This window comes from Rhopalosiphum maidis, chromosome 2 (assembly GCF_003676215.2).
Source record: "Rhopalosiphum maidis isolate BTI-1 chromosome 2, ASM367621v3, whole genome shotgun sequence".
In the NCBI taxonomy this organism is placed as follows: Eukaryota; Metazoa; Arthropoda; class Insecta; order Hemiptera; family Aphididae; genus Rhopalosiphum; species Rhopalosiphum maidis.
The window spans coordinates 69,795,801-69,817,102 of NC_040878.1; the positions used below are offsets into that span (position 1 = coordinate 69,795,801).

Here is a 21,302-nt window from a genome sequence, read left to right on the forward strand (position 1 = left end):
ATATAAGTACTGAAAAAACATTACAAACGATGCAACACCGTCGTCAAGAACGGCAGTCATAGATTAGATACGGTAAATTGCACATATTTTATTAACTACTCGTCATGAACGATGCTTATTGTATGACGTGATGCATATTATATATTTATTCCAACTTTGTACATACAATTTTGAGTGAAGACACTATTATTAAGGTATATACAAATAATTAATTATTATTTTTAATACATTAGAGATGTGCGCTGTTAATTCCTTTAAAAAATACAGTAGAATCCGCTTTTTTGGGACACTACATAAAGAGGACAATCGCTTAATAGGGACAGATTGGCATAGTCCCTTACAACCCTAAATGGCCTAAATATAATATGATAATTTAGGTTATTGGTAATACTTATTTATTATAGCTTTGATGATTCATTGTTACCTATACCTACTTGTTATTTTTTTATTGACTAAACGATATAAAACATTTCAGAAATGATTGTAAATCTGTGATATTTATATTTCTCACGTGCCACAAAAACGACTATACATTTGTTAGTTTGGTGAAGTGGTCATTTATTAAACATTTCTATTAATTGTACAGCGTTGGAGTGGGCCCACAACTTTTTTTTTTATAATGGTTTTTGTCAATCATGATAGTATAAATATTATTGATGAGGATACCATTGGTTGGGTATAGCTAGTGGACATAACAAAACACTGTTCTGTTTAAACTCCGGATTACTTTTAGTTGTGTTTTAGTGTTTACATATTGTTATGAATACATTAATTAGAATATGTTTTAATACCATAAATTTAAATGGTTGTAATTTATAGAATAAAAGATTAAAGTATAGATTTGTTAATAACCTTAATAAATTATGACTGTATTATAAAATTATACAGGACATTTTTCGTAAACTCTGTAAGGGTCTACAAGTGAACTCACTACGTAATATACACATTACCCATAGTACATAGAATATTTTTAACATCCTTAAATATAAACTCATTTGAAATTTTATCATTTCCTGAAAATCTAAATGAAACATTTTATGTTATGATTATGGTATATATACTTAAAATGAATTTGTGTAAATAATCCATTAAATGTCGAGTATGAATAAATTACCTTTTTTAGGCAAGTTGGCATAATATCAGTTTTTTTTTAAACATACGATATCAATAAAACAATATCTATGCAAATTGTATAATGTATGTATATAGAATTAATATTATAAAATCAAAACATTCTTGTTTCATTTTTGAATGGTATAAAAAATATTTTTATCGTAGATCCAAAAAAAATGAAAATATTAAAGGATAAAAGTTTTTTTTTGATTATTATTAACTCTGCATAGTTACATTATATAATTAGCAAAGGATAATATTTTGAAGTTAATTCCATGTGTGATACGAAAAACATTAATTATATTTCATTATTTTTATTTGATAATAATATGTAATTATAACTATAAATGGGAAATCCAGTAAGTAGAATATAAGTAAATGGAGTACAAATTAACTAAATAATAAAAAAAAATTGTTTAATATGTTTAATTAAAAATATAACTCTTTTCTTTTCCTATTTAACAACAGGAGGAAGCTCTGTGTGGACAATACTACTCTTCTGTTACCATAGTTTATTGTGGGATACAAATTAGAAATGCAATTCACTTATGTAAAAATACAAATTCTAGTAGTTATAATCGTCAAAAAATTATGAGAGTTATAACAGTAAAATATTTAAGTTAAATTATTGACAATAATAAAATTTACAGTGATATAATATAATATATGTGTATATAAATATATGTATAATAATATAATATATATATATATATATATATTGACTATTTAATAATTCGCTTGAGATTTATTATTTTTAAATTAAATAAAATACATTATACATTACTTACTAAATTATACTATATTATGCACAGATACCAAGCATAGTACAAGATGGGTTTTCAATATACCTAGGGGTAGGGATACAATAAAAAAACTCACTAAAACCGCTTGGATAGTTTAACAAATATCACCTGTATGAATATGTAAAACCAAATTCATATCAACAATTGCATTAGTTTTAATTTATTTATTTATTACTAGGAAATTTTAGAAAATGTCTATCCTCTATGCCAAAAAGTATCACAAATTTGGTCTGTCGTAAAAATGATTGGATACCCCAGATCTACAGCTTTAAATTATAAATAATTTAAGGTACTTGTAGTCCAATTCCTGTCCAAGCAATTCACCGTTTCATATCAGTCAATTAAATTTATTAGGTACTAATCAAGAAACCTATCGTAACAATAAAGTGTAGTATGACATAATGATATTCCAGATTTTATATCGAAAAATTTATTGATTAGGCAACATTTTTGGATCAACTTGGATCAACTATGATTAATTGATGCCATTAAATATCAACAAAAGTATTTTCAATAATTTAAATTTTAAAAATAAATTATTTCACAATAGAAAAAATGTTTTAAGCCATTTTCCAGACAAATTTTATGAGTAAATATTATTATCTATATTATTATTTTTTATCTTAATATTTGAAGATATTAATTTTATGTGTACTTTTTTTTATCTACATATAATATTGCAAATTTATTTTTGATTGGTTTTAATATTGTTACTCAGTTAATCCACCAGAAGCTTAGCTTACTGGGCTAGATTAATCAATACCATTTGTATATTATATAATTTATTTACTTATAAATGTAATAAATCAAAAAACAAAAAATAATATAATATATAACTTGCATAAATTTATAATGCATATAGCATTATTTTGTAAAAATTTAAATAGCATTACGTGTTTTATACAGATTGATAAATTGTGTCCTAAATATTTTATAGGTTAATTTTTATAGGTATATTATTTACTAACTAACTAATAATTTACAAAAATGTCAAAAATACAATTTACCTGCAAATATAAAAATAGGCAGTATGAGGCTATATGTATTGTATACATAACATCATGAGAATAAATCGTTTTTGCAAAAACAATTTGAAAACAAAGTGCATTCATTAAACTTTATTATAGTTTACAAGTGATAATGTTGGTGACAGAACAATTTTTTGGGTAGGTACTACATTTGTGTCATGAATACATTCTTTTTTTAAGAAACGATGAGTTATTCGATTTATTTGAATCTCAAGTATAATCGTGAACAATAGCTTATTATTTTGTATTATTCAAATAAGTGTTATTTGGAATATAATTATATTAAAAATAAACATATATACTGTAAATTATACTTGTGATTATATCTAATAAATATACCTAATTCGAATCTACGATTATATAATATTTTTATATTATATTATGAAAAATATTATTTATTTATTTTCAGGATATTCGGGTCGTTAAATATTAATCTAGAGCCAATGAAAATTATGTTTGAAGACCAATAAAATGACAGTTTATAAGTATTTAATGACCAGTGGATTATTCATTATTTATTTCATACTTAATATAAATAGAATCGTAGTAACATTGCAATTTATAATATTATTATGTTTGAAGTAGATAGTTAAAATTGTGATTTAAAATTAATTTCATGAGCATAAATAACCATAGAACTAACACAGTAATTGAAACTGTAAAATTAAATAAAATAACATAGTTTTCGTATTTGAAATTTCTATTGGTTTTTTTTTTTTTAGAATTATGATATTTTGTTTTTGTTAATTATTTTTCGTTAATTTTTTATCAATATTTTATAAGGTTTTTACTTTTTTGAATTACAACTCATATTTTTAATTTAGTATTCTAAAGTAGCATAGTTTTCAAAGTATTTCGATAATCAAAATCGAATTTTGAATGAGTAGTTAAATAGTGATTAGTATTTGTGTTTAAAATTTAGGTGAGTGGAGTAGTGGTTACCATACTTAAATGGATCATTTTGTGTATGAAAAAATGTTCAAAACAATTATGCATTACATGTGATTATATGAAACAAATACATAAATTATCTATTTCTAATATTATATTATTAAAAAAAAAATGATAAATTGCAGATGTTATGTTTTCCACATGTATTATAATTATAATAATAATATTATAATACTAGCGGTATATTATGTTATGCGAAAAAGTAAAGTTTATTACATACCATAAAGTAATGGATTTTAAATGAGGTTACAAAACTCAAAAGATACGCGTATGAAGTTAAATCCTCGTATTTCATCATTGTAAGCATATCTTGTTCCATATTGAATAAGAAACATTGAGGGTTATTTTTGAGGGGGTGGAATATTGTGCAATCAACTTTTGTTAACACTATTTACATTAAGTACACATAATAGAGTTTTCATCGATCATAAATGTCATTGATGATGATTGATGAAAAAATATTAAGTTTGGTAAGTAAAATTTATGCAATTGTAACATTCAATTTTGTAAGTGATTCTTTTATTAATATTTATTACATATGCCTAATAATTAAAGAAATATAGAATATTCATTGTTAATACATATATAAAAATTCAATGAGCATTAAATATTATGGTATATATTTAAATTATTAAAATTGTATACATATACCTCTACCTACCTATACACTGAGTTTTAACAATTTAGCGACAAACATCAAAATTTGAAATATTAAAATTTGTTTTTGTGATCATTATTGAATAGACCTAATAGAATTACATACTTTTTTTCCAAATAGATATTCAAAAAACTAAACTACCGAAATTATATTAAACAATTGAACCGATAGCCTTATAATACGACTTGAATAATATTATAACCAATATTTATTATATAGCATTATCCTATCTGTAATAATTTACGAGTTGTCTATAGTTTTTATTAATATCATTTAAAATAATTTATTTTAATTTCACGTTTTATTTGAAATTAAAGTACAATCGATATTGTTTTATCACATTTGTACGTATATAAAAGGTATTGTATTTTGTTTTTTCCAACCTACACAGTAAAAATTCTAACTACGCCACTGGTTTGCGGTTATTGTATTATATTATAAATTATTATATAGTTAATTATTTTGTAATTAAAATAAGCACACTAAAGTTCATTTAATGACCTATGCTTTAATTAAAATATATGGTCTTCTTATACTATACTTTATAGTATAAAACTTGAAATTATTATTGTAATTTCATTATTATGGATAAAGGTCAAAAATAACATAAAATAAAAATAAAAATGTAGGGTTTTGTTAATACCACGCACTTGAACTATTCAATATTTAAATAAATTATAAATTAAAAATAATAAAAATCATGTTTAACTGTATATAATTATAGTATTATCTATGTTATAAATTAATTATCTTTAAAAATCAGTTAGTCAAGGAATTTTACTTCGTGCTTAACTGTATAGATATATAATGGTGTTTGAACATTTTATTTACCTACCTGCAAGTGATCCAGAATATTTTTATTTTATTGTGCTTGATAAACATTAAAATTAAAATACTGCATAATATATGCATGCAATATTACATACAATATTTATACTATTGTGTTGGTATGTGCTTAATATTTTAATACTCTAAGGCAGAAGTTCTCAAACTTTTTATATTAAGATGACCCATTTTGGAAATTTTTAAATTTTAATGACAAAAAATATTAATAATTAATAATAATTGTTTTTTTTACTCGTTAATTTGTTAATTGCTACCCCTGTGATGATTCATAGTTTGACAGTATCGTGGTGGTATTTTTCATGTTATAATACACATGTAATCATTGTGGATTCATGGATAGCGGAGAATGATAAATTTAAATTTAAATTCAGACATCAAAGAAAAGTAACACATATACTCTATATTTCTATAGTTACGCGGGAAAAACTAAATTATATTATATTCATATTTATTCATAAAATATTTATTTTATTTTTTTTAGAGTTACATAATATATATTGTATATCTGTATGACAATAATCTATTATTACAGATTTCATAGTATAAAATAAATTATATTTTAATAGGTATATAATATATAAAATATTGATATGACTCGATGTTGATCGAAATTCTGGTTTAAGATATTAACGTACCAACCGATACCTATGACAAAAATATAAAAGTATTTAAATTGGTTTAAGTGTACAATATGACTTAAATTGTGTATATGTTTTCGAAAAGAATAATATTTAATTGAAATTTGCTTTTTCAAAGTTTCATATCTAAAGTTATTAAGGTTTGCTTGCGTAAACCACACTTTGCGAGTATAAGAAAAGATCATCTAAGAAGTAATTAAATTGATGTCAGATAAAAAAAAAATGAGGTCATTCTGTACAGAGGTAGGTCTAGAAGATTAATGTTTACTGTATGTAATGGATGAGAAGGAAATATCGTTAGAGAGTTGGATGGAAATTGATGTTTCTGTGAAAAGCCGATATTAAACCAAGGAATAGAAAAAATATATTGTATTTAATAGACCAGTTTTAAAAATTTTAGCTTATAAAATAATATCTTATTATAATAGTATTAAAAATGTAAGACCGTTTAGGTTACAATCTACTAATATTATTAGATACAATTCAACCTTTATTTTATATTTTATAAATACATTTACACTTTTTTATACCTAATTATTTTTGTTTACTATTTTATTTTTGAAATTAATCAGTAGTAAACAATTTTCAATAGTAGGACGGTACTAAAGATAAACCACAATTAGACAATTTTGTTTTTATTTATTGATTATAATATATGTATTTTATTTTATTATAGTTTTATTTTTAATAATTTTAATTTGAATACGGTATAATTAATAAATATGACGGAAAATTATAAGCTAGAATAGTTTTCTTTACTTTGTCGTTTAGTAGCTATTTTAATGAAGACTGGGGCAATGGTTTTGTAGTAAATATTTTTTCATTCATAGAAAATAATTAGAACTAATTGAATCGAATTACTTTATATTTATCTATTAAAAATTATTTTAATATAATATTATTTATAATTCTGTTTAGTTGTGACGTCTTACTTTTCATTTAGTATCTACCGTATTGTGGTATTATTATCGTGTTTAAATTTTCTAATGTAAAATCCACTATACCATCACGTTAGTGAAGATCGTATGACCCGGAAGATATTTATAATATTATTAATAAGCCTAGTTTGTACTCTAATATTTTTAACAACTTGTAAAAATTATGCACAAAACTATTTTATAAAAATATTAGTATCTAGTACCAAATTACTAAATTAATGTTGTACTAATTTATCTGACAAAATGATTAATTTAAATTCACAATAATTAAAGTTTACTATTTTTAATATTAAAATAAACTTCGCTTAATAATAATACGCACGAAAACCACGTTGATGAACTATAATAATTTATATTTTAAAGATGAAACAAATAATGAAAGAATATTTTTAATACATAGACATCGTGTATTAAAATTATTACTTAGAACTCGAGTGGTAAGATTAAACAACGTAATATTTTAACCATCTTTCATTACTTAGAACCGTCTTTTGCAAAGTAATAAACACATTCTAGATAAGATTATTCTTTTGTAAGACTGAACCACATAAAAAGTGAAGGTAAATTGTACGTTGAGCAACATTTTTTAGAGATAAGGACACTCGTATTTTCTTACTGAATAATATATATATATATACATGAATAAAAAATAAACAAAGGCGAAATATTAAGCGAAAGCATGTCTGCCGATTAATCGATGAGTGATTTCAGTTTTTATAATATTAAAATGTCGACTTACATATTATTATACAAAATACAAAGAATAATTAAGAATACAATTATTTTCGTCTGTTCAATTGAAACGTATTATAATAAATTGCGGCGGATCAAGTCAAATAGCTCGCAAACGGCGGTAGGAAATGCTATAATGTTGTATTGTTCTGAATGCGGATTCGCGAGAAAAGTCGCTGGCCAGTATAATTTTCTCGTAGCGTGTTACCATCGTTTCGATAATAAGAAGACTGTTACACGGCGGTTGACGAGTCTGGTCATACGAACAAACGCGCTTTACCCGTAACAACAGTAAATAATCTATTACGTTATTAAATTTGCCGCTATACGGAAATTCAGCGATGCGATCGATGGATGCGACGAAGCCAACTGGACCGGAAGACGGACGTGCTAGATTTCACGGGGGTGGCACCCGGCGAAAGGCCAAGGCGTCTAAAAAAGCTGATCCGTTCGGTCACGTCGTTCAGCGGCAGGAAAACACGGAACAGCAGCAACATCAGCACGGACGGCGCGAGCATCGCGACGATGAGTGCGTGGCGGTGGATGCGAACGGCGGCGGGTCTAGGGCCACGGTTCCCGGCGGCCGCGACGCCTTGATCGGCCACGAGTTGGTCCGGCAGTACTACACAGTGCTGTACAACGCGCCGGAACACGTGTGGCGGTTCTATGCGGAGGTCGCGCACTATTGTGACGTGGACGCGGACGGCAGGCGGACAGTGGCCACGGGCCGGCCGCAGTTGCGCGAGCTGTTCGAGACCTCGGCGACGGTGGACAGGGGCCGCAGCAGAGACGGCCGCGGCAATCGCGGCCCGGTGATCGTCGAATCGGTGAACACGGTCCGGTGCGCGTCCGGCCAGTTGCTGGTGATGGCCACTTCGGAACGGTTTGTCCAGTCGTTCGTGGTCGAGTCCAGTGCTCCCCGGTCGTTCGCCGTGGTCGCGTCCATCGTCCAGCACGCGTTCGTCGCGCGGCCCCCGGCGCCAGCGGCCGCGGACGACTACGGCGTCGCCCCGACCGGCCACGTAGCCGACAGACGTCAGCAGTTGTCGACTGATTGTCAGCTTTTTGTCGGCCGCTTGACGAGCGCCACCACGGCCGAGCATCTGCGGAGAACGTTCTCCGAGTACGGCGAAGTGGTGCACGTGCGCATCATAGGCGGTCACAACCGGTCCGGTAGACCGGCCAAGCATAATTACGCTTTCGTCGTGTTCAGCGGGCCCGAGGGCGTGGAGGCCGCGCTCGCCGGTGGACTGACCGAGTTGTGCAACGGCAACCGCGTCAATGTACACCCGTCCAAAGGCCGAAGACGACTTTTCCCCGAAGCCTCAAGTCGATAATGACGATAATGTGTTTTAGTGCAACGCGAGTTCACTGTTTTTTTTTTTTTTGTTTTGTTTTGTTTACTTCATACTTCCGATTATATTATACGAATGTTAAATCCAACTTATCGCGTGTTCCGTCTACTTCTTTTGATTCTTTATCACTACGTCTTACGATATCGCCATAAGCGTGTTTAAATGTCCGGTCACTCTGCAACGGGCACCTTACTAGGACGATCATGGTGTTTAAATCGATAAATTAGTTTTTAGAATTGTATTTGTATTTGGTAGGAGTAACGATTTTCTGCAGTTATCACACAATTCGTAGATGGATATATTATATTTGCTGTATTCGCGATGGCCGTACTATTAAATGACAATTGGTTAGCTATGTCTTAGTCTATCTGCAAGCCTTCGCGAACTCGTATTCCAAATAAGATCATCTTTCAAAATAGTCTAAAATTTAGACTCTAAACAATGCCAAAAATGACTTAAGTAAGGGTATATAGATCGAACAAAAAATTTATACAATTTTATAATATAGTCATAAGATAGATAGGTATAGTATTGAACAATATGAATCTAACTATGTACAACTATAATATTTTAACTTACGTATTTTTATATACATAAAAAATATCACAAATTTCATTGATATAAAATTGTGTGCTATTCTTAAAAAGTATTAATCGCTACAATTTAAAAAATTAAGGAATTTTGAAGTACTACCATTATTTAAAGTTCTCAGTATAAAAAAAATATTTGCCAGAGGTGGTTGCGTATAATTCATTCTTTGAAGCAGTATACATTTAAAAGCATATCTACCAGTTATTTTGAATAAAGTTTTATAGATACAGTTTTAAGTTTCACAATTATGCCAAAGGGTAAAAAGTTAACGCTTTGTACTTTAAAATATAATTAAATCTCGAAGAATAAAGCGTAGTTGTGTTCGACAGTCTTCTGATGCATATGTTTAATGCAATGTGTATATGTTAAACTTAATAGTTAAATTTTTTCGTACAGTTAAATCGTATAATTATTTTGATGTTGACTGTTGAGTACTAATTTATTAAAAAAAAAACAAAGATAATGTGAGTTCAGTATTCACTGGAGAACTATAGACATTTATTATTTATTTAGTAAAATATAATAAACTAAAATGTTCAATATACTGTATTCTATGATACATATGTATATGAAAATTCGTGAAAATTTCGCTAAAAATGAATCATATTAATAATATTGAAATATTCAATTTTAAAAGGTGTGCCAGTAGCTGTTTGTTTGATCACATTATATTGTTTATGTTCACCATGGGACAAATAACAAACTCTAAAAATAACGATAAAAACAACATACTAAAACCTATCTAAAATATTATACTCAGTTGGAAGTTGAAGTTATATGTCCGTGTAATGATGGGAGACTACATATTTTGTGGTTGTGCATAAGTATTATTTGAAATAAAATGTTATGAAACTTCGTCACCGATGTTGCTAACCTAAAGGTAATTCATTTATACATTTATTAGTTTTTCTTTTTTATTTATTATACTATATACGATTATACATTACTGCTCATAGTAAATGTATGTTTTTCTTTATTATCCTTCAAAGTAGGAATGCATTTTAATGATTTATACATATGTTGTTTTAGGCTTAAAAACTAAATAAAATGCTACGGTTTAAATCCAGGCATAGAATTCTTTTATAGGTACCCAAGTCGATTTTTATACTATGTTGATACTTTACTTTACTTTTTAATAGAAAAACCATTTAAACTGTGTTTGATAAAATAAATAACAACAATTTTATATTATTTTAAAATTTTTTTAATTAAAAATATTTATAAAAATCAAATAGAAAAAATAATTTCTAAATGTGCTTAAAAGTGTTGTTTTACAATCAAAAACTGTAATTATAAAAAGTATTTTGTCTACTTATTAATCTTCGTAATCATTTATTTTATGCCAACCCTTGATCCTTTATGCTAATTAAGTTGTACCAATTAAAAATATGATATTAATCTATCTTAATGAATTACTAATTTTGTTGACACTATTGTTAATGACTATGCATATTTTAATATTAGCATTATCGTTATTGTTTCAATTTATATCCTACTCGTGAATTATAGTTATAGTTAAATACTTAAATACAACAATAATTAATTTGATAAATACTAAACATATACAATTTCAAAATTTTGTTTTATTAAATTAGTGTTATTAATTTTATTTAGGATCTAATAAAGATATGATATCTACCTAACTTTAAAAATAATAAGTAAAAAAAAATATTTTTTTTTTTACATTGAATTTCATTTAAATTAATTAAAACTATATCAACAATTTTAAATTATTTAATTTGTTAAGTTAATTTACTTGTAACATGATTGTTTATATTTGCAAATTATAATATAATTTATATTTAGACAAAAAAAAAATTCCTAATTTGTACTATAATAGTACCATAATAATTAGTCAAAAATATAAAAACGTTGTAGTGTACAAAAATTTTTTGTTTGAAAATAAAAATATGAAAGTAATTATAAGTAATAATTATCGTTGGACATAGTGTTATGTTATTTAAATAAATGTTATTAACTATTGGCATGTGTAAATTCTGTAAAAATATTATTCAAAATGTTGACGTCATAAGAGATATATCGCATATAATATTATTATTGTGGGATTAAGAAGGAAAAATAGAGCAATAAAATAATATTTTTAGTGAAAAATATTGGTCTTAATATTTGAAAGCTACAATTTATCTATCATTGCTTTCGGATTAATAATAATAATTTCCATCGGCGTTTTAAAATCTAAATTGAAAGCAATTTAAAAATCAAGAATCCTCTGATAAATGAAATCTATTTTTGTATGATTTCCAATTAGTATTAAAATATGTATCTGTGTATATATATATATGTAATATGTATAATATAAGAATTATGCATGATACTGCAGTACGTATAAATTATTAAAATGGTAAATTAGTCATTAATCATAAATGTTTGATTAATTTATATAATTTATTGATTGATAGAAAATAATATGTAGTAATAATGTAATATTATAAAATTATAGTATTAATACATGACATACTGCAATTAATTCATGAAGTAATATACCATTAATAGTTAAAAACGAATATTTAAAAAAAATATATTATGTTTAGTTAATTGCAGTTCATTATGTGCAAAATATAGAGTAAATATTTAAAAGGTATATAAGATAAAAAAAAAATGCAATGCATTTATAAAGTGAAAATTGTTTATTCCAAACGTAATAACTTATAAAATCTTTTCGTAATAAATAAATATATTACAGAAAATTATATAACATTAAGTTTGTAGAATTTATTAACCAGGTACTACTATTATAAATTATTTTATTTTATTTTATTTTTCCAAGAAAATAAGCATCTTTTTTAATGCTTCGTTATAAATTATTATGTTCTTCTATTTTCTAGGTATTTTCGACATAAGTGTATCGAGGTTTACTTTTTATTTAGCCAATTTGTATGCGTTAATATTATTTTATAAAAATAAAATGAATTACAAACGTGTAATTCAATTGTTTTAAGTCTAATTACACACATAAAATTTAAATCTTCTTAAGGTCATTATAAACAAATTATCTAGTTTCACAACACCTATTACATTTAACAAAATTACTTAGTAATAACTTGTAGGTATGGTAATCAAGGAAATATTTATTATACTTAACGTACATAGGTAAATTACAACCGATAAAATGTAATAATTTTAATCAATCAGGAAGTCTTAAGACAAAGTTTAATGATTACACATGCAAGATTGATATCGAAATATCGTTTATAAGTTCATATTCATCAGGGATTATAATTTGACGTTGGACTTAGACATTTAATATAATAGTGGAGTATATTTTAAATAGTTTTTAGTTAGTACCTAATGTTAATATATTATTTTAAAAGTAGAGTGGCTACTAAAATTTTACTAGTGATTGGATTAGATGCTTTTACGTGTGATCACACAATGTCCTAATAAAATCAGTCGTATGCCGATTTTTATAAAGTATTTAAAAAAAATTGTGACTAATATTGTTCAATACCTAGTATAAAAATACTTTTTTGTTGTCTATATTTTAGTAATTTATTATTCTATTTTATAAAATATATTTATTCAATTTAAATTATATTTATGCTTAAGAAAATATAGGAATATTATTAATATTTCTTATTGGGTAGTTGGACAATAAATACACTACTTACTTTTAGAATACTTGATCAAATATCAATATAATTCAATTTGAGCTTTTTATGTTTTCATTAAATGACAATTGTATTAAATAGTTGTATATAACCACTATTAATAAATATGTCCGTTCACTGAATGTAGAAATAATTTCTCATTTATTAAAAAGCAAGTTATTAAATTGTGTATTTAATGTTGGTCTGTAATGAAAAATTAAAATAAAATATATCCATTGATTTAACTAATCAGATTCTATTTATTAATTTTCTAGTAAATTATTTTTTTATTATTTTTTATCACCACACAATTATAAAGTTATATTGTGACAGTTAAACTTAATTTCATACATATTATATTAAACTAAACAAGCAAATTTAACAAAGAACAATAACACATTTTATTATTAAAAAACATTACAGCCCTCAGGACAGTGATTTTCTGTTCGTTGTTACAATATTGGTAAATACTAAATAAAAACGATATTGTTAAAATAAATGTTCATCAAGATTGAAATATTCGTTATAAAAAATAGAAAAGTAGCACCCAGCGCGATCACCCGTACTTTTCTTGTACGCGCTAAAAGCGTCTTCTGGTTCACACGTGAAGGAGCGTCATGAAATCGATCTATTGTACCCTGCAGGAGGGACCTTTATTAAAGTTTTTTCAATTATTTTAAACTTATACTGGGTGATTATTTTATTGAACAATACTCATTAATTCAAAATCTATCAAAATATTTTTGAATAATTTACATATAAATAAATAAAAAATATATATACATTTATTAAATAAATAAAAAAAATATGCTTATATTTAAGATTCAAAAATTAAATATAAAGTTCTTTATACATTTTCAACCTATATATATATATATATATAAAAAAAAATAATAGGAAAGTTAAATTAATTTTTTATAAGCATTTGAAGTTCAAATTTTTACAATAGATACTTATCAGTATAATAATTGTTTCTTTCCAAATTGTTGTAATTCAAAAACAAATTATTATAAATACTTGAAACTATTTCAAAATGTCTATATTATTATTTTTATGTAAGTTAGAATTTTGTCGAAATTAGTCAAAATCTCAAAAATGGCAAACTATTTTTTTGTTAAAAATGCATTAAAACTTTAATTAAAAAGAAAAATTGTATCAACCTACTGGATACGGTAATACTAAAAGTAAAATAAATGACTTTAGTAGCTATATATATATATATAAAAAAACAACGAAATATACTTAGTAATATTATAGGTTGACAGACCATTTTCGCTCAGAAACGTTTTTCGTTTAAATGATATATATTGAATTCAAATTTAACGTGCCCATAATAGTGACCCATTCGACACGGACGTCCTAATGTACAGTTGAGTGGTAACTACTTGCCTACCTTTTTTAATCTGATTTCGTCGGAAATGTTGATAGTTTAACAGTTTGAGTTGAATTTAAATTATTCGGGAAGCAAAATCGATTCATGTTTGGCGTAATTTCTAAAATGACGTATTATATATCTTGAATATAATATCTGATCTCTTAGTTTGCTTATGGATACCTTGCGGAAAATCCTAAAAACGATAAAAAAAATTGTAATATCAGACCAATATAATAATGGAACAAAATTGGTGTATACATTTTTTATTGGACTTAATTATAAGGTGTTTCTATTTACGTTAAATTTCAAATTTAGCAGGGGTTCAGGGGGTGAAATGTATCGGGGTCTTAAGGTTGAATTTATTTTATGAAAATTAGGTTAATATTATTGTAAAGTGATAAATTATTAAGAACACTGAATAATAATTATTTCGAAAAAAGTATTTTAATATATTACTTCGCATTCGTTTTGTGTCTCTATAAAGTAATTTACAGGCATTTGTTACCTGTATGATCACATCATCACAAGGTGAATATTCGTTAACCACATTGTATAAATTAAGTATATTATCTATTTTACCTATTGCATATTTTAGAATTTATATTAGGTGCATTTACCGGTTAAATAATTAATATTATTAAGTATACATATTTTGCATGCATGTCTGTTTATTATAAGTTGTAACCTTTATTTTGCATAGTCAAGATGTTTTGTAAAGTGAAATAATATTGATCTTGTTACTTATAATGTTTAATTATACAACGCAAATATTTCACAATAATAAAATTATAATGTTTATACATTTAAGTAAGAAAAATGTATACATAATTTAAATTTAAGTTTTAAAGTATTAATATCAGAAAGTACTTATACATTACATACAATAATATTATTTCTTATTACAAAATATAATTCATAAAAAATGATTGTATTTCATGTAATTTGGTATAGCTAACTTATAAATATGCGTTAAATTTTGATAATAAAAATATATTATTAATTTAAAATAGTATAAGGTTTCTCCGTTTCTGCATAATGCATAATCATATTTATAATGTAGCATTAGTAAATTCTAGTAGATAATAGGGTAATACGCGTGTATTTGTACAGTTGTAGAAAGTTAGCTGATAAATAATAAAGCCAAAATGCTTAAGTAATAGGTATTGGTATTGTACTTTATCAAACTAATTTATCGTTTAATTTTTAATAACCTCATGAAAGCAAATCGCGGGAAAGCGTTGTTTCAGATGTAATAATTATTATGCTCGGAGGAACACTATTTAATGATCGATTTGAATTACATAGGAGCGTTATAATTTCTAATATTGAATAAGAAATGATCATTTTAAATTGGGAGATTTAACAACATGATCACCGACATCTTCGGGTCCCTAATTATAACATCGGTTATCTGAATCATTAAAATGTTCATTTACAAATAAAAGGAACTATCACTCACATGGTTTTTATATGATTGTCAATCGATAGTTTCTGATACATCTGTGTTAAATTTTGTTTTGTATCAACATAACAAATACTACCGAGGCAATACATTATAGTATTATACAATATTATTATATTGTTCGTGGTATCTGGGTGGTGAAATTGTTTCATACAATTATATATTCTTTTTTTACCCTGGTTTAACAATATTGTTTGAACAACCCGCAGATACGTCGTTAGATGTAGGCATTTACTGTTTAGACGTTGGCAAAGTACCCATTTTAGCTTCGTTTACCATGCACGCCATAATTGTATTGTTTGATCGTCACCACTATAGTTATAGTAAAATGTCTGTAACAGTTGAGCCTTAGGTTTGAAAAAAAATTACAACGTAACAGCTGGAACTAACTCGGGTTAGTTAATTTTTAAATATTGTTAAAAAAAAACGACAATAACATTATTTTGTTTCAAGATTTGTATTTATTTCACGAAATGAACACAATAATATTTATTTTTCGTTTGTTATTTAAAATATATTCTTAGCCTTTTTTTAGACTGTAAAATACATGGAGTCGCAGCAATAAAAATATATACTGTGCTTTTAATGTTGACTTTTCTCGATTGGTCAACAATGTTTGAAATTATGCGAAGATTATACGTTCAACTATTTTTTATTATTTCAATATAATTACGTAAACACGGCCACCGCACGGGAAGACGGGACGAAAATAAACTTGGACACAATTGCAATATATCACATTGTTATGAACATCGAGACACGCGAGTCTCCGAAGTAGGTGTATAAACTCAACTATTCTCGGAGTAATTTTTTTCTTCTCGAAACTAGCTTCCAACACACACACACACACATATATGTGTATATGGGAAACATAGGAATCGCCGTCGTGGCGGAGTGGAGCGCGAGTATAAATCGTTCGACATCTTCGTTTTGCATAATGCAATATCGTGGAAATCGGGTCGGCGGATATGGTGTGGGACGACCGGGTACATTGCATTTGTCATATTACTATTACGACGACTACTACGGCGACGACGACGTTACATCCGTAAGCTATCGTAAGTCATTTGGTCTATATAATACAATATGTGCACCTAACCGTTTTTCTATTTCCTATTTTATCCGTCGCTTCGCTCGTCCCTCGCGTAGAGAGACTTCTGTTCGCCCGCGCCGCTCGTACGCTATATACTTTTTGTAATTTGTTTTCTTATTATTTTTCCGACCGATTGCCCCTAACACCCTCCGGCGGGGCGGGTGGTTCTCGAAGGAAGACGCGTGTTGTGGATATGAATGTTTGATGGGTAACGACGGTGTCGGCGGCGGAGTCACACGACCCGCTGACCGCCGCCGCCACCGCGTAGGGCGCGCACCCGTGGACGGCGACAACGACGACTCGCCGGCGGCGCGACGAAAACGGACGCGCGCGCGACCACCACCGCCACCAGTAGCACACGCCACAACGATGGCGCCGAACGCCCATCGCCACCGTCGACGTCTCGGCCCGGCGGCCGCAATGTTGCTGTTGGTTCCGGTGTGGATTATCGCCGTCGCCGCCGACAACGATGCGGCCGCGCACTACACCAACCAGTTCGCCGTCCGAGTGGCCAGCGTGGGTGGCGACCACGGACTGCAGGCGGACAGGGTGGCCAAGAAACACGGATTCCTGAACCGTGGACAGGTCGGTTCTGCGTTTGTTTACATACGCATTTTTTATTTTTTGTTAAGTTTTTAGCGAACGATTTACCCACCATTTTATACCGATGGGTATCCGTAATAAATACCGGTCTCACGACCCACAGATTAACATAATATTTTTATAATTATTATTAAAGATGATATTTTTGAATTTAATGAAACCGAAATTAAGACATTTAAGCTGCCCGGTGCTGGTACCGCTATAACAGAGACGCTTCGCTCACAATTATTTTTCAAATACCATGATTAATTGTTGTTTTTATATCAAATACTTTGATTTTCCACAATCTTGTTCGGACGTGTTAAGGCGAGCGTAGACATGAGTGATCTTATTCGGACTTACCTCCATTTTTTTTTTTTTTTTTTGTCATTTAGCGTTAATAATAGCATTTCACTATTTAAGTGTGCCACTGCAAGTTCAAAGCAATACTTTATGCTATAATAAAATAAATATACTCACCCGATGTATATTTCGATCTGTATCATACATTTTAATTATAATACTTGAGTTTCGCAAATACTACAAAACTGGTGTAACGGTCATATTTTAACTTATTTATTTTAAACAAATCCTTCATATTTTGTGGATTTAGCAAGCCTAAGAATAAAATGTATTTTTAAATGGGTAATAAAGTATTATATAAGTAATCATTCGATTGAAACATTGATAGTTTTTTTTTTTTTAGAGCATATTTTAATAATTATTGGAACCCAACTGCATAAATATTTAATAGCTTTTTAAGGCATATAATTTTCGGCAGAGGTGTAGCCAGGATTTTTTATGAAGGGGGGGGGGTGCTAAAGACTTTTAACTTAAGTTATTGAAAATAAAAAGACAACGACCAAAACAAAAATATTGATAATATATTAACGTTGATTTGCCGTTAACATATTTACTATTTTAAATAATTAAAATTTGTAAAACAATAATTTCCATATTTAAATTTAAATATTTCATAACAATATAAAAATACGGCTAAAGGGGGGGGGCTATAGCCCCTTTAGCCCCGCCCCCTTGGCTACACCACTGCACTGATTGTCGGCTATAGTAATAATATTCGATTAGGTAAGTTTAAAGCCTATGACCATATTTTCTATTCTTCGTAAATTTAAAGAAAAACAATCGTAATTTAAAACAGACTTTTATTGAATCCATCCAGTATAATAATGCGAAGAGGCCGTTTTAAGTTTTAACTATAACTAATGAAAAAAAAATATATATAAATAAATAAAAAATATGTTATAAATTACGTGTTAACGCTTGGGATAACCACTTTATAATTTTTTATTATTAAAATTGGTAAATTAATCAAGTTTTAATGGTTTTACAATTGTATGCTGATAAAAATATTTCAAATTATGTATTATTATGATACATATTCAATTAAAAAAAACTCGAAAATGTGTATTTTTTTAGAAAAACCAATTATATCAATGATGTACATGTAACTTTTAGAGATATTTTTTATCTGACAGAGTGACAAGAATACACATAATAATAAAATAAAATGAAATTTTTTCCATTTTAAACTTCTGATATACCTACAATGCCATTAGAGCACTATATGAAACTTTTAGAGTTTTTAGTGTCTGAAACCTTATTCGTACCTCTTTGAGTTTAAAATGAAAAATTTAAATTCATATAAAATGTTATCATAATCTTAAGAAAAAACATATAAACTATAAACTTAATTTATTTTAGTGCTTCATATTCACAATATTTAATTGTTGTTGCCTTAATAATAATGTACATACAACATTATTACAACCCCTCGATTTGCCATCAAATGTACACAGTTGTTAGGAATTTATAAACTTATAATACTATTTGTTTTATTTAAAAATTCGTGTTACCGTATTGTATATACTTAACCCTAATACAGTTTTATTTCAGTTATATTTTTAGAATAGGTATATTATAAATGCAATAAATAAGGTTATATAAAATAAGTTAAAAAAAATACAGTTGAATTGAAATACAGAATAATTTATAATAGTATACTAATTTACTATTGTTACGAGTCACTAAATAAAAAAAAAAAAAATAATACAAGTAATACTTGAAAATGTTATAAATACTTTAGATATAACGATGTTCAATAAAATGTTTTTTTTTTTTTTTTTAGTAATATAATTGTTTTTATTGAAATATCTTCAGATATGGTATTTGTTTTGACAGTTAATAGAATACTAAAAACAATGAAAATAAGTGATGTGAATTATTAAAATTAGGTGGTAAAAGAAAAAGAAAATAAAGAAAGAAAAGAAACCAATATAATTTATAAAAAAAAATAACAATTTAGTGAGAAAAAAATGTTGGATATTGTAAAATAATTTTTTGTCATATGCAGAATGTGGCAGGAAAAGGAATAAACGTGAGCTAGAATGAGTTTTGTTCTGATATTGAAAATATATTACTAAAATTATATTATATGTATTTATAATAAATTAATCTATAAAGAAATGTTTCATATTTAGTAATTGTTGCTAATTAAATCTAAAATTTAATATTTTCAAAATGCATATTTCGTTTCAGTTAAGGTCGTAGCCTGAAAAAAAAAGTTTTAGAAATTGGTGTAGGGGAGATTTTATGGTAATTAACATTTTTATTTGTCTTTAGTTTGTTTGTTTTTTTCATCAATAAACTTACTGTTCAATACTTTCAATAAATTGCAAGACAAAATTTGATTTAAATTTTCAATCAAAAAGTTATATTTTAGATTCTGAGAGGAGCGATAAATGTGTATAGGTTTTACAATGATTTTTTTTTATTTAATTTTGTATTTTTGTTTTCAGCATCACCGTATGGGGCAATGAAAATGCTTCCATCTTCAATTTTTAGTTTTTTCCGACAGTAAATTACATTTAGTTGGTATTTTGTCTGGGGGGAAATGAAAAGGCGGGAGGCTCTTTCCAGTATCCAAAGTAAAAATAAAAACACACACACATTAGTTCCTAATAAAACTCATTTTTTCATTTTGCTATAACTCAAAATCCTATAACTGTAGATACTTGTAATTTTCACCAAATTTTAATATTAGCATTTATTAGACATGATAAAATTTTAAAATTATTTTAGCTCTTTTTGAGTTAGTTTTTTATACTCATTTGAAATTTTCGACTTTTCTATAGTATTTTTCCGTTAATAAAAGCGTTTATGCCTTGTTAAGATAAGAGCAAAGAAGTTCTTATAACAATTAAAACAAAAAGCTTAGCATAAATCTATATTAATTCTTTTAATCATTTAAAGTTAAAATTTGGAAGCACATCATCAAAATTGCGATAATTTTTAATTTATTTTGTAGATGGTATTAAAGTTTTAGTATGATTATATTATGAACAATAACTATTTATACTTATTATATAAACTTTAAACTGTTTTATAAAATTAATACAAGAAATATTTTTAGTAATCTATTTCTTTTGTAATATCTAGGTAAATTAATTTTATTATACTTAAACTATTCTATTCTGACTTCTGTTTAGGTGGTATTATTCTTACATAATAT

At 27.0% G+C, this 21,302-nt stretch overlaps 1 protein-coding gene across 2 annotated transcripts in view; it reads left to right on the forward strand.

The window, feature by feature from the left end:
• Window positions 1-17,565: 17,565 nt before the first annotated feature.
• Window positions 17,566-21,302, forward strand: part of LOC113551039 (furin-1-like) — a 105,981-nt gene continuing 102,244 nt past the window's right edge. The window contains exon 1 of one of the 2 annotated variants that reach the window (XM_026953045.1): window positions 17,566-17,776. In XM_026953045.1, coding sequence (XP_026808846.1) covers window positions 17,612-17,776 — 165 coding nt within the window. In that variant the 5' untranslated portion in view covers window positions 17,566-17,611. The remainder of the gene's footprint in view (window positions 17,777-21,302) is intronic. The other variant, XM_026953046.1, reaches the window with a different exon arrangement.